Source organism: Equus caballus, chromosome 7 (genome assembly GCF_041296265.1).
Source record: "Equus caballus isolate H_3958 breed thoroughbred chromosome 7, TB-T2T, whole genome shotgun sequence".
NCBI classification, from domain to species: Eukaryota; Metazoa; Chordata; class Mammalia; order Perissodactyla; family Equidae; genus Equus; species Equus caballus.
This window is the reverse complement of record NC_091690.1, coordinates 77,676,013-77,701,566: the sequence shown is the minus strand read 5'-3', so window position 1 is coordinate 77,701,566 and position 25,554 is coordinate 77,676,013. Positions and strand designations below refer to the sequence as shown.

Sequence of the window (25,554 nt, the reverse complement as noted above, 5' to 3'; positions counted from 1 at the left end):
ACTAAGTTTGGGATGGTTTGTTACACAGCATAATAACCAGAACAAACATACATATAGAAAAGTGCACATTTTCTTAGTATACAGCTTGATAAATTTCACAGAGTGAACACACCTATGTAACCAGCACTCATGTAGAGAACCCCACTTTGCCTGCTTCCAGTCAATGCTTTTCCAATGGTAATCACTCTCCTGACTTCTAATAGCATAGTTTAGTTTTGCCTGTGTTTGAACTTATATAAGCTAAGCATCAGTTTTTAGTCCTTCCTCTTTTTTCCCTCTTATATTCATCCAGTCATCAAGCCCAGTGACCTACCTTCTAATGTTCACATAGCTATTTCTCTGCATCCGTACTACTCTAATTTTGGCCCTATCAATCTGGCCATGTATAAAATTCTTTATAGTTCCCTATTATCCCAAGGATAAAATCTAAACTCTTTAACTTGACCTACAAAGCTCTCTAGTGTCTCACCTCTGTCCTTGTCTTCAGCCTTATCTCAGAATGTTTCCTCTGCATGTTCCCTAGGGTCCAGACATGCTGTACTGATTGTTGTTCCCAGCGCACCCCCTAGGAGTTGTCCATTCTTCCTTGCCTTGGTATGTGCTGATCCTTTGGGCCGAAACTTCTATTTCTTTTTCTTTCTAAATACTTTTTGTTTTGAACTAATTTTAGGCTTACAGAAAAGTGGCAAAAATAGTACAGAAAGTTCTTGTAAATTCCTTACCCATGTTCCCCTGTTATCATCTTATAGAACCAGAGTACAATGATCAAAACCAGGGGATTAACATTGGTACAACACTTCCAACTAAACTACAGACCTTATCTGAAACTTCCATTTCTCTTAGTGTATCTTACTCTTGTTTGTTTCTTAAGACTCTGCTCAGACATCATCTCCTCCTGGAATGCTTCCCTAAGCCCCTTCCCTCTCTTTCCCCTCACCCTCTGAACACACGTATGTTAAATCCTGCTCCTTAATGGTCCTGGAGGGCAGAGACCGGTTCTAATTCACCTGGAATCCCGCCTGACAAGGAGGCATTTATTCCGTGATCATTGAGTGACTGAATAAGACAGTATCCAAGAGATCACGGGGCAGCAGGTGTTGGGGGAAGGAAAGGGGGCAATCATCGCCCGGGTACTATGCAAGCTGTGCGGGCTGAGAAGGCAAAAATGAATTAGACTGTTGTCAATCATCCCTCGCTAGAGCGCTTTTCCCCAGGCCCCGCCCACCTACTGACTCCGCCCTCAGGCCTACAGTTTGGTACTAGCCACGCCCCTTCCACGCCCAGTCTTCCACTCTAAGCACCTCCCAGGGTCCGTGGTCTCGTCTCTTCCCCTCTTGTCTCTTGCAGGCCCATCTTTCCCTAAGCCCCGCCCTCTAGTCTTTCCCTGTATCTTAATATCGCATCCCTCCTTAGAGCCCTCCTTCTGCCCTCTGGTTCGACCTTTCCTCTCCAGGCTCCGCCCCCCGCCCCGCGGGCCTCCGCCTCCCCAGAGGTCTTCCCCTATGACTCGCCTGAGTTCTTCTGGGGGGCGGGGTTTACAGCACGAAGGGGCGGAACCTGGGGAAGAGGCGGTACTCCTTGTTCCGAATACCGTCGGTGACACCGCCCCTGCGCCCGGCCGTTGCCAGGAAACAAGCATCGACGCTCCGTCTTTGGCCGGGCCCAGCCAATGAGCTGGCACGCTAGTGCCCAGTCGTGCGTCGCTGGGCGGTTACGTGTGGTGCGCGGGGGCGCGGGTTGCGTGTGGCGCGGGGCGGGGCGCGGCTGGTGCGCCTGAGGAGCGATGGCGGCGGCCTGAACTCACCTAGCCCCGCAGCAGTGTTCAGGCCTCGTCAGGGTCGGGGTCCTGGGAGTGAACAGTAAGCTTGGGTCGGAGGGCCCGGAAAGGCGCGTGAGGGGATGAGGACAGGGGAATGACGGCACCGGTTTTGGTGACTGTACTGGATGTGAGGGGACAGGGTGAGGGGCTGGCGTGTGGTGAGGGGCCGAGTGTGAGTGTCTCAGGTAGCGGAGCGGAGTGAGAGCCTGGGGTGAGTGAGCAAGTAAGGAGCTGGGTTGTATGAGGGGCCAGGTGGAAGGGACTTGTGAACGCGATTTACTGAGGGGCTGGGGCTCCTGAGGGCAGGGCTGAGGAGCAGCCCTGGGACCAGACTGAGGGGGGAAGGCCTGTGCGGGGAGGGGGAGAGTGAAGGGCGAAGGCGGGAGCCTGCGGGCCGGTGGTGAATTGGTGAGGGAGTTGAGGGCAGAGCAGGGGAGGAAGGGATGAGGGTTGTGAGACTGGGGTAAGAGTGAGAGTTGCTCCTGAAGCCTCTTTCAGTGGACTGTCCTGCCCAGTGAGAGCAATAGGCTGAGTAGGACAGCTTGAGTGGGAATGTCGTGCACTTGGCTCTTCTGCTCCCTTGGGCTCTACATATTTTGGAAGACAGAAAAATGAAGGCGTCATGAGAAATAGTAACTATGATAATGAAAATTATTTTCGAGGCTTAGTCTTTAACAGAATAGTCACTGGGACCTCTGTTCCCTCAAGTTCCTCCTTGGGACCGCAAACTCGAAGGTAGTCTCTCTCCTGGAGGTTTTCTGGCTATGATTGCCTTTGCTTGTTTTCTCTCTGCCAGCTTCTGGGTAACCTTTCTCTGCTGCTGCTCCTCACCTGTGCTGAGCTGTGGGCCTTTGATGGTTGTCACCTAGTTGCTAATTCTACTTTCATGGAAGTCACATGGTTTGTTACATACAACGCTATATTTAGGCTCCCAAACAGGATGGGTTTGCTCTCATTTTCTTACAGTTAAGCCTTTTCAAAAACTACTTTATTGACGTAAATTTGTGTACAATAAACTCATATTTAAAATGTACATTTGATTAATTTTGCCCTGTTTACATCTCTGAAACCATCACCACTTCCAAGATACTGAACATTTCTACCTCCCTCAAAAGTTTTACCCATCCCTTTGTAATTTATTCCTTTCTCTGTGACATATTGTTGGGTTCACTTTATCAGCATTATGGAGGTGCCCTTTTGCCTGCCAACCCATATGCACATGAAAATTTTGAAAGTTCTGGAAAGCTGGGTTGGCACTCAGTGATAATGGCCACTTTCACACCACTAAATTTTCCTCTGTACTAACAGTCTGCCACAGAGCCCAGATAACTTCCCCAACCTCAGGAAAAGTTAGGCCTTTCCTATCTGGACCATTCTCTGAGAATTAGGGGCAGCTCAAGTCCCCATTCTGTTCCAGAGTCTAAGCCTTAGAATCAACTATTCTATCCCATGGTATTTTCTCTTTGCTTCTCTCTGGGGGCCAAATAGGTTTCCATCCTGATGGAACCCTTGGCAACCTGCCCAGATTATCAGAACCCCATAGAACCTACATGTATAATAACACAGTTTAGAGGAGTGATTCCTAAACACTGGGGTGAGGACCGTGTCAGTGCATGATAGTTTTCATTCATCCAAGGTGGAAGGAGAGAAAGACAACATATGAAACAAGAGTTTTCATAAAGATAAATTTATTCTAAGATCATCATTCCTATTCATTTTTTTGTTTTTTTGGCTGAGGAAGGTTCACCCTGAGCTAACATCTGTGCCAGTCTTCCTTTATTTTACATGTGGGTTGCCCCCACAGCATGGCTGATGAGTGGTGTAGGTCTGTGCCCGAGATCTGAACCCGTGAACGTGGGACACTGAAGGGGAGTGCGTTAAACCCAACCACTATGCTATGGGGCAGGCCCCATCATTCCTATTCTTTTGGTGTTACAGTGCTCTCTCAGCGATGAAATAATGGTGATGGTAGATGATGGGTTTTAAAAAAACGGTTTATTTGCCAAAATAAAAAGTAACAATCCTTTTTTTTAATTTTTAAGAAATTATTTGTACTGGTTCATGAAATCCTGAAATTTAGAGTGATGGTGGTGTGGCTGCTGTATTATCTTGAGAAAGCATGCATTTGTACAGTAATTCTATATAATTTCTGACATCTGAACAGCATTCATGCATTACATAGCAATTTCAAATTCTACTGGATTTACACGGATACCTTGTGAAGTAGGCAAGAGCAAGAATTCTTATTTTATAGTTGAAGAATCAAATTCAGAAGCCAGGGGTCACATGATAACATGGCAAAACTGGACCCAAAATTTGGTCTCCTGAGAGTGAGAGTGACTTGGGAAAAGAAAGTTTGTAATAGAGAGTGAAGGTGATGTAGAGTAAAAAGCATATGATGTGTGGGAAGGGTTGTGATGACATGGAGGACATCATACTGGCAAAAAGCATCTTTTACGATTTGTAATTGTTATATTTCCAAAAGAGAATAAAGAGACTTTCAGGGGCCTGCCCCGTGGCTGAGTGGTTAAGTTCGCGTGCTCCGCTGTGGCGGCCCAGGGTCTTGCTGGTTTGGATCCTGGGCGCAGACATGGCACCACTCATCAGGCCACATTGAGGCGGCATCCCATGTGCCACAACTAGAAGGACCCACAACTAAAAAAAGTATATACAACTACGTACTGGGGGGATTTGGGAAGAAAAAGCAGAAAGAAAAGAAAAAAAATGATTTGCAACAGTTGCTAAAAAAAAAAAAAGAGACTTTCAGAGTGACAGGGATACGGGTTCTGTTTAATAATGTGGCAATGACATAGGAACAGGTATACGTAATACCTGGGTCACATTGTGTTAGTGATAGGATGAGTCAAGTCATCAGAGGATTCTTAGGGACTGTCCAGTTCTTGGTTATTCTGGAGAAAGCACTGGGTTTGGTAAGCTTCATGGTGCTATATTGAACACTTTGTTGAAATAGTAGTACATAAACGTAATGGATTTTGACTTAGGACTTATAGCTGAGTGGTAGATCTGAGAAGATGAAACATAGATGAGGATGATGATGTAGAGGTGGAAACATGTTTGGGTTGCTGTGTGTTTATTTTTTCCATATCTGCCATGCGCCAGGCGCTCTGCTAAGAGCTGGGAGAACAAATTCATTCATTCATTTATTAATTAATTTATTTATTCAGCAAATACTTCTTTAGCATATAGTCTGTGCTTGTGATGCTCACATTTTATGAGATAACAAGATAAATAAGACATGGTCCTCTGAGGTCTCAAGGAATTCTCAGTCTGATTGGGAGAGAGAGACACACATGAAAAGATAATTTTAATTTAGTGAAATAATATAAAATATAAAAATATATCATAAGAGGTGATTACTTTTCTGGTCTCACTCTCTTCCTATGTTCCAATCATGTATAGTGTTCAGTGATCTACTATATATCACTAGCAGTATCTCAAAATTAGCCAGTCCTGGTGGTCTAGTGGTTAAGGTTTCGTGCTGTCACTACTGCAGCCCGGGTTTGTTTCCTGGTCAGGGAACCATACCACCCATCTGTCGGTTGTTATACTGTGGTAGCTACATGTTGCCATGATGCTGAAAGCTATGCCACCTGTATTTCAAATACCAGTAGGGACACCCATGGTTGGCAGGTTTCACACAGCTTCCAGACTAGACGCTAGGAAGAAGGACCTGGTCCCCCACTTCTGAAAAAACTGGCAATGGAGACCCTGTGAATAGCAGCGGAGCATTGTGTGATATAGCACCGGACAGTGAGAGGATGGTGAAAAAAGACTGCTTAGGGTTCAGCTCTTCTGTATATGGTTCCAACTCATTGCACTAACAACAAATCTCAAAATTAACATGTCCAAAACGGAACTCATTGTCCTTGCTCTGAAAGCCTGCTTTTGCACCATATGCTGTATCTTAATCCAGGCAAGGATTTCAGTTTCATCTTCCATTCTTTTCATTTCTTCACCTCCTGCTTTTAACCAGTCACTAAAATCTTAATACATTTCCCTCTCTATTGTCTCTCTTCTCTTCATCTCTACTGCTACATCTTCTCTGTTAAAGCTTTAGTTTACTTCCTCCTCATCTCATCTGGATTTATTTTTCCCCGACAGTCTTCTGCCTTCAAACTTACTCTTTTCTAGTCTGTCCCTAGAATGATTTTTCTAAAAATACAAATCTGATCATGGAACTCCTCTGCTTAAATGCTTTTGGCTCTTTGTGTTCCGTAGGACAACATCCAAATTCCTTAACATAGCATCGTTTGGCCTCAACTCACCTCTCCAACCTCATCTCCTGCCCTGCCACTCCCTATTCTGTATTCTAGCTTGGATAAATTGGTCAGTTCCCTAACAAACATGTTACTTTTTTGAGCCTTGAAATCTTTGTAGTAGCTGCTTCCTCTTCCAGGAATGCCTTTTGTTCTCTGTCCTGTGAACTTTCCTCATCCTTTAGAATCTAGTTCAGTCTCACTTTTTCTTTGACATTTTCTTTGTCACCTTCACCCAACGGGTTGAGATAACCCTGTGTGACGGGGGATTCACTGTTGTAAAGGGGAGTCACCATGTGATTGAGGTTCATGTTGTGAATTATAAGGGCTCTGCTGGAGTTAAGTGAGGAGCTCTCTGGAAGAAACAGAGGTGGCGCTGGGGGGAGAGGAGGGAGTGAGTTGAGACCATACACTGATATCCCATTTATCTTATACTTAGAGGCTGAGGAATAGATAAGCGGGGAGGATATGCGTAAGCTGAACTCTAGATTCGTAGGCTCCTATGAGGTGGTTTTTCTTTTTTTTCCCTTTTGTATTCCTTTGAGGTTTTAATCAGATCTTTTTACTTTCAGTATTTAGGATAACAGTCCACCCATACATGTTAGTAATCAGGCATCTTGTCTAGGTAGAGCCATTGTAGGGAGAGAGAAGCCTCAGGACTTTACTAACCAGTTCTTGGAAGGTCATTTTGCTGTCTCCCTGTCTGCTGTAGGTCTTGCAGGTGTATCCCTGCCCCCAGCTCCCTCCCTATCTTTGCCTCTCCTAGGGCAAAGGTTCGTAAGGAGGCTGAGCCACTTCCTGCCCTGTGCCTGCTGTTCTGAGGTTAGTGGACACCCTTGCTGAGTGTACCTGTAAGGTGTATTTTGGGCCCTAAGGTGAGTGCCTGAGCTTGGGCTTTAGAGGGTCTGAAAGATCAGCTCCTTCTTCCCCATTTTGCCCTGTAGCTGAGCCTGAAGTTAAATCTGGGAAGAGGAGTCTGCTTTTTTCTAGACTTTGCTATGGGAGGAAAGGGCAGAGTAATAGTGTGGTGATTCCATTCTCTTTGTCTTGTTCTGACCTCTGCAGGGTTAACAGGAAATGGGGGAGTCTAAGGTGAAAGGAACACCAAATTATAGCCACCTTTTATGTTTTTGCAGTATCTGAAGAGGTTCCAGGTTAAGTCTTGGCTTTTGAGTTCTGAGACACTGATTCCAATGTGGCCCTTGTCTTTGAGGTCTTTGAAAAGAGATGGGTTGGGTGTGAAGAAAGGCCCTGGAGGCCAGTCCCCTCTTGGGTCTGTGAGCAGGGCTGGTTGTTGGTCAAGCAGTGGAGCAGAAGTGGGCACTCCAGGTATATTGCAAGGTAAGAGCTGTTTGTTAATCTTTGGAATTGAGTTTTAGAAGCTGGAGGCAGTTTAGTTTTGGATATGTTAAGGCTTTGCTTTGCTGAGACTGTATGTTTGGCCCTTCAGCTCACCGGGGTGTGTATGTGAGTTGGTAAAAATGGACATGTCAGAGCAGGTTAGATGTCTCCTCAGCAAGGGGTTAGGGCACCTTGGTCAAACAGGATCAGGAGAGGGAAGGGGGAAAGGAAAATGTCATTTACAGAGCACCTGCTTTATGCTTGGAGTGCTACATAGGTTATCTTATTTAGTTCTTAAAACAGTAACAGTAGTTATTTTGTCAGGAATTTCTAGATGAGGAAACTGAGGCTCTGACGTGTGAAGTGATTTTTTTAAGGTCAGATAGCTGGAAGAAAATGGTGGACTGAGATTCAAACCTTTGTTTGAGGGACTGCAGAGCTCATGCTTTACCAACTGCTTTGTGTTACTCTTGCTTGACCTTGGGCCTCTGTTTGTTTTCAGTCCTCAAATAAGATATGATTGAGAATGTGTCTATAATCAGTAAGACTCTTGTATCATTCAGGGTCCTTGCAGGTAGCAGATGGCACAAATTAGGTTTGGGAAGAATTTAATAAAGGGACTGCATGCACAAAGGTATGGGCAGAGTTTAAGGAAACCAGCAAGGGATGATGCAGTATCCCAGGGCTAATAACAGTGGGAGGGGCTAGTAACAGGGAAGACTTCTTACCAGTATTCTCAGCTGTTGGCTTTGTCTTCCTGAGCCCATGCCTACTTGGGACCATAAGTACTTGGGCAGACAGGTAAGTAGCTTTTCCAATGCATCCTTGCTGCTGATAGCTATTAGTTTGTGTGACTGTGTTTGATGGTTTATAGGAAACTGTGTATGAAAGACTCAGCATCCATTCTGTGGCTCTAGCACCTTGTCATCTCCACACCTACTCTCTTGGGCGAGTGAGGGAGGGAAGGTTGAGTGGGAATGGGGTGGTAGATATGAACTTCCCTCTTTCAGATTTACCTGAAGAGGCACCCATCCTTTATCTATTACTGTTTTCCTCCTTTCTCAGAGAAAATGGTATACCTCTTTTTCTGAGACTGATCTTATACCTGATTTTTCTGTCAGTTGTCCCCATCTTTTTATCCGTAATATTACTTTCTTTAGACTTCTTTTCATCACTTGACAAACACCCTTGAAGCTCCGCATCTTAAAACTAACCCAAACAATAAAAACTTTCTCTTGACTACGCTGTCCCCCTAGTTCTTAAAGCTATTGCCCTATTTTCATCCTTCCCCTTATTACTGAATTTCTTGAAAGTCTTAGACTTCTTTGGTTTCTAGTCATTCTTTAACAAGCGACTTCCTAAGTTTATCTAAAACTTAATTGCTAAAACTGACTGATCATTTTCAGTCTTCATTCTACTTAATCTCTCTGTAGACTACACACTATGAGCAACGTCCAGTTTCTTGAAACTAACTTTCCTTGGTTTCTTGATTATCATTATTCATTGGATTTCTTCTTCCATTTCTGGCTACCTTCACAGTCTTTAAAGACGCCTCCTCCTTTGCTTTTCTACATCCTGGTTTTCCTCAGGATGTCACCCTTGGCTCCTTTCATGATCTGCTGATCTCTTTGGTTAATTCCATCTACTTCCATAGCTTTATCTACCACCTATAAACTGGTGACTCCTGGATTTATATCTCTAGTCATGATTTTACTCTTGAGCTCAAGTATAATATTTCTACTTGCTTTCTGGACATCATGGATATCCTATAGGTGTCTGAAGACTTAACATTTCCCAAACTGTACTCATCCTCTTTTCTAAAACACCATTCCTTTTGTTTTGTGTTCCTAGTCAGTCTGTTAATGGCATTATCTTTTACTGAGTCTCCTATACTTCATATCTGGGTCTTCTCTTATCCTCCTTTCATTTGCCAGGTCTTGTTGCTTCTACTTTGCAATTAAGGTAAATCTAGAGATAGATTATCTGTGTTTGCAATCCAGTCCTGCCGCTTACTAGCTGGCTAACTTTAGCAGTTTATTTAACCTTTCTAGGTTTTGATTTGCTCATGTGTAAAATGGAGATAATAGTACAGGTAGGGTTTTTATGAGATTTAAATGAGCTAGTACGTGAAGTTCTTAGAGCCCGGGCACATAGTAAATGCTCAAGATATGTTAGCTGTTGTAATTATTTTAAATTGAGCATTCAGTTCCATAAGCATTCTTTAATGCTGGGCAATATGTTGGCACTGGGATTTCAAAGAAGATTGAATGATATGGTCCCTTTTGTTAAGGAGCTTGCTGTTATTGGCAGAGATATCACAGGTATAAATAATTCCAATATCACATGGGACATGCTAAGATAGAGGTGAATCTCAGATTGATCTTTTCTAATCCGGCTCTTACCTCCTTAGTTCACGCCATCTTTTTTTTTAAAATGGACTGTTGAAGTAGATTCTTATAAATTGTCTACTGTTGTCTGTCTCTCTGCTCCACCTTGTACTGTTATCTGACCTATATTTGAAGATAAGTTTGATCTTGCCATTTCCTTGTTTAAAAACCTCCTTTGTCTCCAGTATGTCAATGGATAAAATCCAAACTCCTTACCGTGATAGTCAGTGATGTTTATAACCTTCACCCATATTTACCCTTCAACTCAGTATCATATCCCTCTTCTCTAAATAGTCTGTGATTAAGCCACACTGAACTTGCAACTTCTTCAAATTTGTCATGCTCTTTCACAGTGCCATATTTTTGTACATACTGTTTTTAATATGAAAAAGGCTTTTCCCTCTGCTCTCTACGTGGCCAATATCTCATTGTTAAAGATTTAAGTCAGATATCACCTCCTTTCTGGAATCCTCTTAGAGTCTACCAGGCAGAAAGTTACTTTCCTTTGTGCCCCTGTGACACTTTTGTGAAGACCTCTGTTTATATGTTTATTGGAGTTTTTGTTTATGCTCCCCCCTCCCAACTGTTTTTATCCATCTTCATATTTCCAATGCTTACTTAGCCCAGTACTTTATTAGTATGGATGTACATTGAGTTAATCATTGACTGAGCCCTGCCTGCTCTTTAGGACTGGCCCCATGCTGTATAAGATTGTCTCCTGTTCTACAGAAGATTTCCTTAAGCATAGTTGCTATCTTTCTTTAGCTGTGAGCTGGTAATGGTGAGAGAGATTATCTGGGTGGAAGGGGGTGGTAGTTAATATAACCCGAGGGCAAAGTGTGGGACTGTTGCCAGGTCTCTGGGTTCCTTTAGCCCTTGTTGAGAATAAAGAGGAAGGACAACTGAACCACACCTTTCCTCTGAAATTTTGACACTCGTGATAGACAATACTGCTGAGTGGGTGGTGTGTGTGTTGGAGAAGGAACTGTGAGCCATGGCCTACCTAGGCCAACAGCTATTTTGGTACTTTTTCCCTTTCTTTAGTGAGGGTGTCATGTCATGTCCCTGGGGGTGAGTGTTGGATGTATCTGATAGGAGTGGAGTATATGTGTGTTATATGGGAGTGCGTCTAGGTGTTCTTTGCTAGAATGAAAATTGATCTGCTTTTTTGGTTGGCTCTGGATTTCCACCTCTTAAGAGTGTTTATCCAGTTAAAAGTCTCTTAGCTCATTTCTTACTGGGTGGGCTCCTGGGGAGGGACCTGTGATAGGTAGAAAAAAAATTCTTCCTCAATAGTCCCGGAGGTCTGGAGTCAGATCAAGACTTGGTTTCTTATTTGTTTTTTTGTTTGATCATTCATTCTTTCATTCACTTAAGCATTCACACATTCAGCAAATATTTATTGAGTCCCTAGGCACTGTTCTGGGTACTAGGGATACAACAGTAAATAAAACAGACAAACCCTGCCCTCAATGAGCTTACATTCTAGTGAGGAAGATAGACAAATAATTTCATGTAGTGACTGCTAAGAAGAAAGTAGGATTAGGAAGCTAGAGAGTGAAGGTGGGAAGATGTGCTATTTAGATAGAATGTTAAGTAAGGCCTCTGAGGCGATGGCATTTGAGGAGAACTGAGTGATGCAAGCAATGTGAAGATCAGGAGAAGAGCGTTATAGGCAGAGGGAACCGAAAGTATTCAAGAAGGCCTGTGTGAGTAAAGTGTGAATGAGAAGGGGGATGGTAGGAGGTTTTATAGATTACATTATATGGGCCATATAGGCCAAAGTAAGGGATTTGGATTATTGCTGTGATGGGAAATCATTGCAGGGTATTCAGCAGAGGAGAGCTGTGATATAATTTAGGTTTTAAAAATATCACTCTGGGTGTTGTGTGGAGAATAGACTCTCGGGGGCAAGACTAGAAACATGGAGATTAGATTGAAAGCTATTGCGATAGCAAGACATGTTTTGAGGGTAGAGGTGATAGAGTTTGCTAATGAACTGGATATTAGAAATAAGGAAAGAAGAAACAAGGATGTTGCCCAGGTTTTTGGCTTGAGCACGTAGGTGAATGTTATATCATTTATTGAGATGGAGAAGTCTGAGGGAGTAACACGTTTGATGGTAGAAACGAGTTCTGTTTTAGACGTGTTAGGTTTAAGATGCTGACTCTGTGTGTGCTTGTGTATGTGGAGTTTTCAGTGGAGTGGTGTTTCTGAGTTCTTCTTGCTGGGGAGTGGAGAGAGGCAAACTTTTGTTGATCTTTTCCATTCTCTCTCTTTGAATTAGATTGCAAATCTGGACTGAACAGTGACCTCTGGGCTTGCTATTCCAGCCTGGTGTATCTTCTGGCTCCATGGCCAGCTACTGGCTCCTACAGACCAGATGAAGCAGACTAGAGACACAAGTGGAGAAAGCCTCCAGCTGGCAAATTCTCAGAGTTTGGCCCTTTGGCCGCTGGCTCTGCCCAGCCTTCCTCATGGAGAGGATGAACTGGCTGAGCAGACTGGCCTCCCGGGGCCCTGGGCACCGTGTACCTCAAGGGGCCAGTCCTCAGACCCCTGTCATGGCTGACCCTGAGACCTGCCTCATGGTCTTCAAGAATCACTGGTCCCAGGTAGAAGGCCTAGTCTACTGGCTGCCCAAGTCCTCCTAACTTTCTGTGTTCTCTCACCATCCTATTTAGTCACCTTATCATCTTAGATTATTTCTGTCTTTTGTCTTATTTCCCTAGGTTGTGCGAATCCTGGAGCGGCAAGGCCCTCGGGCAGCTCCTGGGGGTGCCGATGATCTCAGTGCTGTGCGCAACCACACTTACCAGATGTTGACATTGCTGGCAGAGGACCGTGCAGTCCCCTCAGCCCCCACAGCCCCTGGGCCTCTGCTGGAGTTTGCTCTGCGCGAGGATCTGCTAACCCGTGTGTTGGCATGGCAGCTTCAGTGGGATGAGCTTGGGGATGGGGTTGAGGAAAGGCGGGCTGAGCAACTGAAACTATTTGAGATGCTAGTGAGTGAAGCTCGTCAGCCACTCTTGCGGCATGGTCCAGTTCGTGAGGCTCTGCTGACCTTGCTGGATGCCTGTGGCCGCCGTGTGCCCAGTAGCCCAGCACTGGATGAAGGCCTGGTGCTACTTCTCAGCCAGCTGTGTGTGTGTCTGGCCCGGGAGCCTTCATTGCTCGAATTCTTCCTGCAGCCACCTCCTGAGCCTGGAGCTGCCCCCCGTCTTCTCCTCTTTTCTCGCCTTGTCCCCTTCGTCCATCGAGAGGGTGCTCTGGGCCAGCAGGCCCGTGATGCCCTACTCCTGCTCATGGCTCTGTCAGCGGGGAGCCCCACTGTGGGCCGCTACATCGCAGATCACTCTTATTTCTGCCCGGTCAGCACCTCCTGGGGTGGGGGGTAGGGTGTGGTGTGTAGGTACTGGACAACATTTTCTATCCAAGAGATGTGGAAGGGCTGTGTAATAGGGCCCTCTCCTTCAGGAAGTAGTGTGCTGGGTTTGAAAGCGGCACCTTGAGTTGTATGGGGACAAAACATAGGCTTAGCTGGATAGAGCAGGTACTAAGGCTCTTCATGGGCCAGTGTTCCACCATCACACTGGCTAACTAAATGCCTGCTCTGGTAATAGCTCTTCCCCCTACTCCCATCAAAACTCTGGGTTAATAACTCCCCTGTTCCCCCTTTTTATATTGTCTGAGCTTTTGGTAACCTATCCTTGGGGATGGCCCCTAGGTGCTGGCCACAGGGCTGAGTGCCCTGTACTCCTCACTGCCCCGAAAGATTGAGGTTCCAGGGGATGATTGGCACTGCCTGCGACGAGAGGACTGGCTGGGAGTGCCAGCCCTTGCGCTCTTCATGAGTTCCCTAGAGTTCTGCAATGCAGTCATTCAGGTGGGACTGGAGTTCCCAGGAGGCCTGGCCCTTGGTCATTCCGGGGACATGGGGTGGGAAGGGGTGCATTCCCTGGAGTTACGCTATCGTGCCATCTTGGGGGTAGTGTGCCTACTTATGTTGTACCATTGTATTCCCTTCTAGACAGTGGTCCCCCTCACAATCCACCTTCCTCTTTCTTATGCCCCTACAGGTGGCGCACCCTCTGGTGCAGAAGCAGCTGGTTGATTATATCCATAATGGATTCCTGGTGCCTGTCATGGGCCCTGCCCTGCACAAGGTGAGAGTTATGGGTGGCAAGACAGATTAGGGGCTAGGCTGAGGGGTGCTAATCTCAATGCCAGGACCAATGTGGGAGGCAGTGGACTGGGTACTCCTCCCTTCTTCCCTGTCTGCTCCTGGTTCCTCCTTAGAACTCAGGGAAAATGATGCACTGTATGTACAGGGAAGCCCTAAATTTCCAAACTTTCCCTTCCCTTCGTCCAGACCTCTGTGGAGGAGATGATCGCCAGTACCGCCTATCTGGAACTTTTCCTACGGAGTATCTCAGAGCCTGCCTTGCTCCGTACCTTCCTGCGATTCCTGCTGTTACACCGGCATGACACCCACACCATCCTTGACACCCTCGTTGCCCGTATTGGCAGCAACTCCCGGGTATGGCCCCTATGTCTGTCCTGGCTTACCTGGGTGAGCCATCTTCTCTCTCTGACCTTTGTTCTGGGAGGGTGTTTCTGCCCTCCTTTAGTCTTTGTCTCCAGCAATCACTTAAAGTTAGGTTGCATTTACTTTCTAGCGTTAAATTTTTAACCACTTTGCATTTTAATCTATTCCCCTGCTTTGTAATATATGAATCTGGAGCATAGTTACCTTTTCTGGATGACGTTGGGTGTTCATGATGACTATAGGTTTTGCTATTGTGCTATACTCGTAATGTTGCATAGGCTTGAGGTTCTCTTCAACTGTATATCGCTCTGTGGCCTTGCCTGGATGACTCGAGATCACTTCTTCAGGTTTTGTGTATGCTTTGATAGGTGATCCAGCTGCTATGGGTGTGCTTATCTTTTCTGCCCTTTGGATTTGCCACATTTGAACTGCTATAACTTGGGGCACCCATTTTCCCATCTGCCTACTTTCATTCCTTCCTCCTGAACATTTTATTGAATGTTTACTCTGTGCCGTACTTTTTTCTTGTAACTGGGTACATACTGGTAAACAAGATAGACATGGTTGCTGACTTCATGGAGCTTCCTTTATAGAGGAGGTAGACAAGCACACACATTAATAAAAATTGAAAATTCTGGTTATTTTTATGAAAACCCAAACAGAGTGCTTAGACAATAATAGGGTGGTTGCAGAAACCTCTCTGAGGAGGTGACATTGAGCTGCGACCTAAAGGTCTTGAGGTTAGCCTATTGAAGAGCAAGTGAAAGAACAGTCCAGGCAGAGGGAGCAACATGCAGAGGATATCAGATGGGGAAGAGCTTAGTGTTTTGAGGTGGTGAAAGACCAGTGTAACTGAAGGTGTAGTGAGCAAGAGGGAGAAGGGAATGAGATGAAAGTAGAGAGGTAGGTAAGATTCAGCTCATGCATGGCCTTGTAGACCATAGTAAGAAGGTTGGATTTTAACAGCAGAAATGAAATAGGAGTAAGTAGTCTCCAAGTAATAAAGACCTGAAGACTTTCTAGGGGAGTAAAGCATTAGTTTAGCCATGGACTTTATGGCATTTATTTTGGCTCTGGAACCATTTTTGTTTCCTTCTTTTATTACAAATACGTGAAGTTCCCTGGGTCCTTGTGTTTAAAATAGAAGTTCTTGAATCACTAAGTGTTGTGGAAAACTATTCTAGATCATTGAGGTGCCTGGTGGTAGGGTTCAAGGTAGGTGAGATTCTAGATAGTTATGTTTTGTATAGGTGAGCTTTCTGAATAGCTAAGTTAGGGTATATTCCAGACTGACTCTGATTAGACCAGTGTTTCTGAACCAGGTGTACACTTGAGAATTTGAAAATGAAAACAAGTACAACAGATTCTAAGCTCTGCATTAGCTCTCTTGAGTTAACAATCATTGGGAGTAGGCCTAGGGCATGTCTATTTTTACTGTGTTCTAAAAAGTAATTATGATACATGCCCTGGGTTAAGAATTATTGATGTAAACCAATAGGTAATAGATGTCAAAGCTTTAATTTTACAAAGATATTAAAAAAGTTTTATTTCTCCTTATGCTGAAGTTAGACCATGGTCTTATGTCTGTTTCACCTCTTGGAATGCCCTGCTAATGTTTTGGGACACTTGATTTCCTTCTTGAGGTTGATTTTTTCCAGTGCTGGGCTCTATCCATCTTGCTTTTGTCTTAATCTTATCCTAACTTCTTTGATTCTCCCTCATTGTTGTTAGCATTTATTTCTATTAGTCTCATTTGGTCCTCTGGTGTCAGGAGCCTTTTGTTCTTGGGGTATTTCTGCTTGGTTCCTGGTTCTTGGAGAAACCAGATTTCTTCTGATTCCAGGATGCTCGTGTTAAACTTGCAGATACTTTCCTTTCCACTGTCTGGCCCTTTGAAGTTTGATTCTGTTGGCCTGACTTTGTAACTTCTTAGCCTGTCTTTTGTGGCTTAAAGTGAATCATGCTGGCTAGCTAGTCTGTCTGCCTGTCTGTCTGTATTAGTTTCCTGTTGCTGTCATAACAAATTACCACATACATACTGGCTTAAAACAACATAAATTTATTATCTTATAGTTCTGTACATCTTATGTCTGATGTAGATCTCACTAGGCTAAAATCAAAGTGTCAGCAGGCCTGTGTTCCTTTCTCAAGGCTAGGAGAACATTTCCTTGCTTTTGGGTTATTGGTAGAATTTATTTCGTTCCAGTTACAGGACTGAGATTTCCATTTTCTTGCTGGCTGTTGGCTGAGGATCATTCCCAGCTTCTAGAGGCCAACCAAATCCTTGGCTTGTGGCCTCCTTCTTCCGTCTTCAAAGCCATTGTTGGTGGATTGAGTCCCTCTCATGCTTCGCGTCGCTTTTCCTTCTTTTTGACCCAGCTGGAAAAGGTTCTCCACTTTTAAGAACTAGTGTGATTTGATTGGGCCCACCTGCATAATTCAGGATACTTTTCTCATCTCAAATTCCTTAACCTTAATCATATCTGCAAAGTCCTTTCTGCCATATAAGGTAAAATGTTCATAGGTTCTGGAGATCAGGACCTAGACATCTTTGCAGGGACCATTTTTCTACCTACCATACGACCTTTCAGTGAATCTGAATTTTTTCATTGCCATTTAAAATGGTCATTTAGGGTAAACCTGCTGAACATTCATGCTGTCTTAACTGTGAACTGCTGTCTCAGCTCTTTCTCACTATGGGAAATTCTTCCACAATCATGTAGCAAATGATGAGCACCTGGACTGTGCAGGCAGTACCATAGACTAAGACCCACTAGTTGCCTTCAGGGAGTTCAGGGTATACTTGCCATAAGGGAAGTATAGAGAAAGTGCATGGGGATTTAGAGGCATGAGGAAGAGCTTACGTGTGTCTGTTCTCTTGGCTTAGCTAGGGACAAACCACCCTTCTTCCTTTTCTAAAACAAGAGGTTTCCCCTGTTCTGGACCCACATACTTTTTCCTTTTCCTGTCAGCTGCCCTTGAGTTTTTCTTTATCTTGCCTTCTGAGAGATACAGTGATGTTGGAGAGGTGACTCAGATGCCATATTCATAGCCCTACCCATTTCCCCTCTGGGATTCTTCCAGGTTCCCTCTGGTTTCTTGTTGATAGGCATTCAGTTACTGTGCTGCTACAGTCTCTGCTGATGGCCTTTCACTTAGTTATCCCATTGCTGTTGTCTCCTGTTAGTCATTCACCCAGTCCCAGTATTTTCTAGGGTCTCTTTTTGTGGATATTCATTCCATTTTAGCATTGCTGGAATCTCTGCTAACAGGTATATGTAGCCAAAGAGTCTTCTGACATGTATATGGTCTGTAGAAATACACTGAATCTGACACATGGTTCATTCCTGTCTGAATAGTGAAGTCTTGCCCACAAAGATCATGTGATCATTCATTTAATACTTGAATGACAATTATGTGCCAAGTCCTGTGCACATTGTTCCTCTAGGAATGGTTGGTTGGGTCTGGGGCTGGGGGGTTCCCATTTGGTAAACATCTTGGAGGTAGAGAGCTCTTATGGTGACTCCCTCCCTCCTCCCCCACCCCCCAGCTCTGCATGGTCTCTCTGAGTCTCTTCAGGACCCTACTGAACCTCAGCTGTGAGGATGTCCTGCTGCAGCTGGTTCTCAGGTACCTGTGGGGGCAGGGCTGAGGGATGGCTGATCCTGAACCATCAGGGCCCTCTGGGCCTTGTGCATTGCTGGGGAGATGGGTAGTGTTGGGATTACTCATGTGTTTTCCTCTTGGAGCATGGCTTAGCCATATAGTTCCATTGGCCTGATGTTCTTGCACGCCCTGTCCTTCCTTCCTGATCTATCATGTATCCCTTTTCTGCTGTCATTCTCAGGTATCTTGTCCCGTGTAACCATGTGATGCTGAGCCAGAAGCCAGCTGTGCGTGATGTGGACCTGTATGGACGAGCAGCTGACAAATTTCTCTCCTTAATCCCACGCTGTTGTCGGCACCATGCCCCCAGCCCACCCCATCCAGAGCATGCCTCGTGGGCACGAGGTGGGCCTAGCAGAGAGGCAGGGAGAAGGGAGGACACCACGAGTATGGCATGGGTTTTCAGGGAGCCTAGCAAGAAAGTGGGGCTAGGGTGAGGGGATGGGGGTGGCTGTAAATGGCATTCTCTCTTTGGGGAGGTTGATGAGGGGTCTTATGAGGTGGATCCTTTACTCCACCAAAGAAATTTGGCTTCTGAGCCAAGCTGTCTTCTTCACTCTAGTCCCATACTCTTCTTGTTTCCATTGTTTCTTTGATGGCGGTGGTAGTGAGAGAGGGTGGTGAATGAAGAAAAGTTTAATTTGGAGGGTGGAGAGTCAGCTGTCTGAATAGGTCCCGTGTTTCTTCTGCTTCATTGTCTTCTCTCTTAGTCTCCCGAGATGTCTTGTCCCTCCTTCTGGACCTCTGTCTCTTTGATTCCTCTTATTTTTTTCCCCCTTTACAGGCCCCGGAAGCCCAAGTGTTGACTCCTCTTCTGTGGTGACAGTGCCCCGGCCCTCCACACCATCTCGTCTGGCCCTCTTCCTGCGACAGCAGAGCATGAGTGGCTCCGAGGCGCCAGCCCCAGCCCCTCACTCACCAGGGCTTGCTGCATCCCCAGCCTCCAGCCCTGGGCGACGGCCCAGCCCTGCAGAGGAGCCTGGTGAGCTGGAAGACAATTACCTGGAGTATCTGCGTGAGGCGCGCCGTGGTGTGGACCGCTGTGTCCGAGCCTGCCGTACCTGGTCTGCCCCCTATGATGGCGAGCGGCCCCCTCCTGAGCCCAGTCCTATTGGCTCCCGGACTAAGAAACGCAGTCTACTGTCTGAGGAGGGCAGGGACAATGTGGGGGATGGGGAGGAGGAAGAGCTGGGGAGTGAGGGGCTGGCTGGGGGTGCAGGGGAGGGCCCTGGCCACCTGTCCCCTCCCCAGCTCAATGGGGTACCAGGACCATGGCCTGAGGGGGCCAAGAAGGTTCGTCGGGTGCCGCAGGAGGGAGCTGGGGAACTGCTAGAGTGCACCTCCGAGGGCATGGCAGGACTAGAGGGCTTTGGGCAGGAGCTCCGGGAGCTGGAGGTGGCACTGAGCAATGGGGGAGCTGGCTCAGGGCCCCCCCTAGAGCCTCCACTACCTCTTGAGGAGGAGGAGGCCTACGAGAGCTTCACCTGTCCCCCTGAGCCCCCTGGCCCCTTCCTCAGCAGCCCTTTGCGGACTCTCAACCAGCTGCCAAGCCAACCCTTCACTGGTAAGCTACTTAGCCTAGGCCATCTCCTTTGTGTCCTCTTTGCATGTTCTCGACATGTTTGTGCTGGTTTCTGAGACTTCTTGGCTATGTCATTTCTGTGTACTTGCCTAGCTTCTCATCCGTTTTGCTTGGGTCCCTTCCAGGTACATATAATGTCATACTTGTGTCTGTCCGTCTATGTCTTTCATGCTTGTGCTGGTTTGAGTATTGACTTATGTCTGAGCCTTGTGTGTTTATCCTATGTGCATGTTCCTCCTCTTCCCCAGTCTGGCCATTTCCTGGGATTTGTGATCAAGATATTTTGTGTTTGGTGTTCCATGGTGAATCACAGCAATATATCTGAAACATGGAAGACATATGTGCTATCCTGTACGTGAGGCACCTGTAAACCATGCTGTTCTATGTTGTTTCTACCAGTATAACTGTCTAGGTATTGGGTCTCCTGTCGACTCTTTTGTGGCCCAGGATCAGCTCTTCTGGTGTTCTTCCCCTACTCAGCCCTGGCCTCCTTTTTCCTAGCCTCTTCAGAGAAGGACTCAGTTTCGAGTTTCTCCTGTTCCTTGTCCTTGTTGGTTGCTGTGGCTGCCCAGTAAGACTTTCTTAAGGATTTATAGTTAGTGGTAAGGACTGGAGACAGAGTGAAGTACCTCTTTCAGGGCAAATGACAAAGCATGGTCCTGAGCTCCTCAGTTGGGATCTTTTGGTCTCTTCAAAAGACCCTGGAGCTGGACCTGACCCGAACTGCTGGGCTTAACTCTTCTTTGTTTTTGTTTGAGAGCCAACTCTACCTATCCCAGCCCTCATCTCGCTCTTATTCTTGCTCCATACCCTGCTCTAGGGGGCAAAAAACAAAAAACAAAACACTTCTGGGAAGCAGTATAGTGTTTTGAGTTAGACGTACCTTGAGTTAGCCTACCATCTATGTCATTGACGCATGTAAATTACTTACTATGCTGCTGGTACCTTGTGAGAACTCAGCATGTGGTACCTTTTTACTAGGATTATTATCTCTTGGGTACATGGCAGATATAAGTTGACTAAGGCAACCACCCGTCTTCCAATTGTTTGTAGTCAAGTTATCATGCCTTGATCAGTACATGTCCTAACTGGGCCTGGGATATGCTGCCATCCTGTTTTGCACAGCATCAGGATTTCTGCCCTGGAGTCATGACAACTCCCTCTTGCAGACTACAGAAAATATCTTCCCATTTATTTAGCCTTTGCAATGTTCCTTCCTGCTCAGTACCACTAGAAGGTGGTGTACAGGTTTTACCACATGCTTAAAGCATTAATTAAAGCTCTGTCCTTTTTCTTCTTTGTAAACTCATCTGAGCTTTTTGAATTTTCTCTTGCAAGAAAGTCCCAGAAAATGAAGGGAACAGAGGACAAAGTTGTGGGGTATCTTAGGACCCTGTTAAGCTAGAGTTGTTTTGGAGCTAAGGATAGTCATGTCCATCTAGAATGGAGAATGTTCTAAGATTTTTTTCAGGATTCATTGCCCCTTGCCCTTCGTTGTTCTCCTGTCTCAATTCATAGTGCACATCTTAGGTACACTCCCTTTCCCCCACAAATCCCTGATCTCCCTGATTAGACAGACTGTAATGGTTCTAGAGTCTTAGTGCTGGTGATCTGGCTCAGTTGAGGCCAATTCTCCCAGTAGACCATTCAAATCCCTTCTGTTGTCTTCTCCCCTCATCAAAGAATCTGCCCCGAATCAGTTTTCTCTGGCCCTGAATTAAAAACTCTTTTTTTCCAATAGATTCTGTTCTTCCTTCCTGGTTCCCATCTCCTAAATAGAGCTGATTTCTTCTTTGGTTCTCCAAAGATTTCTCTCCTAACTTAAATTGGCCCATATAGTCACCTTCTTTACTTTTGCTATGCTTTCTTTCTGACCTGGGTCTAGTATTATCCTCTGTCTTGGGTGTAACCTGATTCTTCTTTTGGTCCTAATCACTTTCTTATTTGTTCTTTCTTCTGTTGTGCCTCTTGGGTGAAACTTTTTAAAAAACTGAGAAATATTATGTAGCTTATAGTTGTTATTGAATAATTTGCTAGATCTGCGGCTAAATGCTTTATATCAATATCTCTTTGATTCTCTTAATAACCTCATGAGGTAGGTATATTTCTTATTTTATCAAGTAGGAAATTATGCCTGAGAGTTTTGATTTACCTAGTAACTTAACTAGTAAAGGGTAAAGTTGAAATATGAAACTAGGTCTGTCCGACTCCAGAGCCTACAATCTGACTCTTCAGCTTGAGCATGTGTGAAACTGGCATCTGAACTCTTGTGGGTCCGTGTGGTGTCTGCCATTTTATCTCCTGTAGAATAGGTGATCACAAGATATTTAAATATACTCAGAGACTGACATACAAATAATTGTCATCTAGTGGGGGAGGGCATCTCTTGTTTGGGGAGGAATGCGTGCGTTGTGCATTGTGTTCAGGCCTTGTATCCTTGTGCCCAACCCCCAGGCCCCTTCATGGCTGTGCTCTTTGCCAAACTTGAGAACATGCTGCAGAACTCCGTCTATGTCAACTTCCTGCTGACGGGGCTGGTGGCCCAGCTGGCCTGTCACCCCCAGCCCCTGCTCCGCTCTTTCCTGCTCAACACCAACATGGTCTTCCAGCCCAGTGTCAAGTCCCTGCTGCAGGTGTGCGATGCATGCATGCATGGGTGCGTCCAGGCTCCATGGTGGGCCAGGCCCGCAGTTGGAGCGGCCCTTGAGGGTGCTGGGAACAGGCCCAGTGGGACTAGAAAGGACTTTGGCAGTCTAGAGCCACCCAGAAATGTCATGATGTTGTGCTTCATAGGTGCTGGGCTCTGTGAAGAATAAGATTGAGAGCTTTGCGGCCTCCCAGGAGGACTTCCCAGCACTGCTATCCAAAGCCAAGAAGTACCTCATTGCCCGTGGCAAGTTGGACTGGGCTGAGGGCCCTGCAGCAGGACCTGCCCCCCGCCGCTCTGATCCCCTAGGTGAGGCCTACCCCACCACTCCTCTCCCTACCCTCCTTAGACAGCTAGTTAACCCAAGTTAATTGAGCTCTTACTAAGGGTGAAGCCTTGTGCTGGGAACTGAGGAGTACAGAAAATTGAGTCTTGGTGTTTGTCCTCCGGCTTCTGGTCAGAGGATAAAACATAGTTCTGTCCATGTATAAGAGCCAAATTAGCAGTACCCACAAAAATTGCTCTAGGAGTTGGGGATAGGCAAGGGGACAGAGTAGTCTCTAGGTTGAGATATTATTACAGCTTGGTTAAGGACATGGCGTTTGGCATGGGCCTTGAGAAATAGGTAGGAATTGGGTAGGACAAAGGAGTGGGATGGCTTTATTCTTTTTTTTAGGGGCCAGCATTAATTATTTAGTTGGAGCAGGGGATTTGGAAGGTGGTGGAACAGTTGGCAGGAAGGCTGGAAAGGTCTGGCCAGAGCAGAAGGTTCTCAAAGTAGAAGTTGTGCCTTTTTTTCGGCAGTGAGAAACCATTGGTGGTTCTTAGATCTGGGAGTGGAGAGATTAGTGTGTTAATTCATGTGCTAGGTGAATTGGAACTAGGAGAACATGGAATCACGAAGAGCAGTCAGGAGGCTTCTGCCCTAATGCAGATGTGACCTGTAAGGCTTGAATTAGAATAGTGGAAATAGGAAGAATATGATAAGGTGGAAATGGAAAGGAAGTATTGGCAGAATTTGGCAAGTGGTTGTGGAGTATAAGGAAGAAGGAAGAGTTAAATATGACCATGAAGTTTTAAATTTAAGCTTTCATCAACCAGTATCTGAGCACTTGCCATATATGCTAGGCATTGTCTTTGGTATAGGGGACTCAGGGAAGTACAGATGTGTGGATCTCAAATTTCAAAGAGCTGGCAGTCTAGAGCGTGACTAGAGGAATGTTATAACCAAAGTGCAAGGTCCCAGAGGTGGTGGAAGTAGTGGGATCCAGAACACCAGGAAGGGATTAACTTTGGACAGGAAGAGTTGTTTCTTCCCCTTTTGAGGCAAGTGAGATATCAAGGGAGGAAATGATATGTATCAATGGGGTTGTGAGGTGTGGAGGGGAAGGTTAGGGAATTGAAGTCATCTTTTATTTGCTAATCAAAGTAGGAGGCAAAATAATATGCTGAGAGCAAGACAGCAGAGGTGAGATGGGGACTTAAGGAGAAAGTGTATGGTTTGGGAAGAGAGGACTGGAAGGGTTATTATACAGCTGTGAAGACCCACCTGGAGTTCTTAGCATGATTTCCTCATGATCCAGTACTGCGAATATTTCTTGCTTCCACAGTCCTAGTACTGTGTTCACTATGGAGGGCCCAGGGATACAAAGGTAAAAAATCAGAGTCTGAGCCCTTAAGCTCTCAGATTAGTATATGAGGTAGAAGACATGTAAACAAGTTATTAAAATACAATGTGATAGGGTGGTAAAATGGGAAGTCAGTGGAGGGCAAATCAGAAGTTTCTCGGAGAGGTAGGGATGGTGAAATTAGGCCGAGGATGAAAACAGTGGGAAGAGCAAAATTAAGGCAGAATGGGTGTGGAAAGAGCCTGGAGGGTTCCAGGAAGAGCAGAGAGGTGTGGATGCAAAAGCAGGGTAGGGTGGTGGGAATTTTGAGAAGAGTTTAGAGGAGGTAAGTCTGGTTGTGAAGCGTTCTGAATGTCAAATTTAATAGATATGTCTAGTATCTCTCTGAAGCAAATATTGGAGGTAGAGAATGGCAACCGTATCATGATCTAGAGACTAGATCCCTAGAGTCTAGGCCCTAGATATTGGACTGAGGTCTATAGGCAGGAATCTTGAAGAAAATTAGAGAGAGGGCAATATTTTAACTGGTTCATTTGAGTCTAAGCTGACATGAAGTTGTCTGGCCACAACCAGTTGGAGTGTAACTTCGGTGGGTATAGAAAGGGGACTGGTGGAAAGTGAAGTGGTAGCACAGGAGAGCAGAGCTTGGAGGGATAGTGGGGTATGAGAGAAATGATAAAGTCACTGAAATGTGATTGCATATATAGCCCCTATGGGTATTGTGGGTGAGGTGTTATAGATAGGTAGGGGGAACGTAGAAGTGATTGACTCTTAATTCAAGAGGGTGATGGAAAGCAAGAAATAAGGGCGTGTTTTGGACTGAGGAGAATTAGCTAGGTGATGGTAGAATGGAGAGGAAGGAGTAGTGAGAGAATTCCTTAGGCTGAAGGGGCATGGAGAAGGAAGGGATCTTGTATGGGAATGAAGTGGCTGAAGTGTTGACTGACTGAAAAGACTGAGGATAATAGTTGGCTGGCTGGGGAGACTGGATAGAGGGAAGAAGGCTGGGCAGGCAGCATTTTGGTGTTAGAGTCCTAGTGGAGAAGTCCATGAACCTAGGAGGTGGGGAAATCTCTCCCAGACAAGGGAGTTTGCTCGACCCCAGCCCCTTCATAATACCCCTGTTTGTTCCCAGTGAAGAGCCGGAGGCCATCCTTGGGGGAGTTGCTCCTGCGGCACGCACACAGTCCAACCAGGGTCCGGCAGGCGGCACAGTCGGTTCTTCAGCCTGGGAGAGACGGCGCAGGACTTGGCCTAGGTGGGGGCTCCCCTGGGGCTTCAACTCCGGTTCTACCCCCCCGGGGTGGGGCCCCTGAGCGCCAAGGTGAGGCTCTACGAGTCAAGAATGCTGTCTACTGTGCAGTCATTTTCCCTGAGTTTCTCAAAGAGTTGGCTGCCATCTCCCAGGCCCATGCTGTCACTTCGCCTTTCTTATTGGATACTGCAGAGGAGGGATCTGTCCCTCCCGTCTCAGGCTTTGGGCCCCTCAATCCTTAACTTTCTTCCATGGACAATCAGAGCCTTGAGTGGCCTGGGCTGGGGCCAGGGTGCAGGCTCCTTTTTATGTTTGGAGGCAGTGGCAAGAGGACTTTTTAATTTATTTCCGATGAATGTTTTGTGGAGAACTTGTTGCAATATGTATAAAAGGGAAATCTCTA

General features: G+C 45.8%; 2 protein-coding genes across 18 annotated transcripts in view; one reads left to right on the top strand and one right to left on the bottom strand.

Moving 5' to 3' along the window:
* The window catches only part of CNGA4 (cyclic nucleotide gated channel subunit alpha 4), a 9,309-nt gene extending 7,622 nt beyond the window's left edge, over positions 1 to 1,687 (bottom strand). For 2 of the 7 annotated variants that reach the window (XM_070274577.1, XM_070274579.1), the window contains exon 1: positions 1,512 to 1,687. The gene's annotated coding sequence lies outside the window, so the exon portion shown is untranslated. Of the gene's footprint in view, positions 1 to 469 lie in introns of all 7 variants that reach the window. The other 5 variants (XM_070274581.1, XM_070274578.1, XM_070274580.1 and 2 more) reach the window with 5 other exon arrangements.
* On the top strand, positions 1,617 to 25,554 carry FHIP1B (FHF complex subunit HOOK interacting protein 1B). 11 transcript variants are annotated; one of them, XM_070274576.1, is made up of 13 exons: positions 1,710 to 1,859; positions 6,863 to 6,918; positions 12,158 to 12,439; positions 12,557 to 13,195; positions 13,552 to 13,710; positions 13,904 to 13,990; positions 14,197 to 14,364; positions 17,924 to 18,003; positions 18,221 to 18,384; positions 18,824 to 19,021; positions 22,076 to 22,254; positions 22,415 to 22,577; positions 25,032 to 25,554. In XM_070274576.1, the coding sequence occupies exons 3-13, from the start codon at positions 12,302 to 12,304 to the stop codon at positions 25,391 to 25,393; spliced, it is 2,337 nt and encodes a 778-aa protein (XP_070130677.1). In that variant the 5' UTR covers positions 1,710 to 1,859; positions 6,863 to 6,918; positions 12,158 to 12,301; the 3' UTR covers positions 25,394 to 25,554. The 11 variants fall into 11 exon arrangements, 8 of the variants coding, with proteins under 8 accessions (XP_023501659.1, XP_023501662.1, XP_070130676.1 ...); XM_070274573.1 differs by having other exon boundaries at positions 1,740 to 1,859; positions 18,824 to 19,603; XM_070274574.1 differs by having other exon boundaries at positions 1,756 to 1,859; positions 12,112 to 12,439.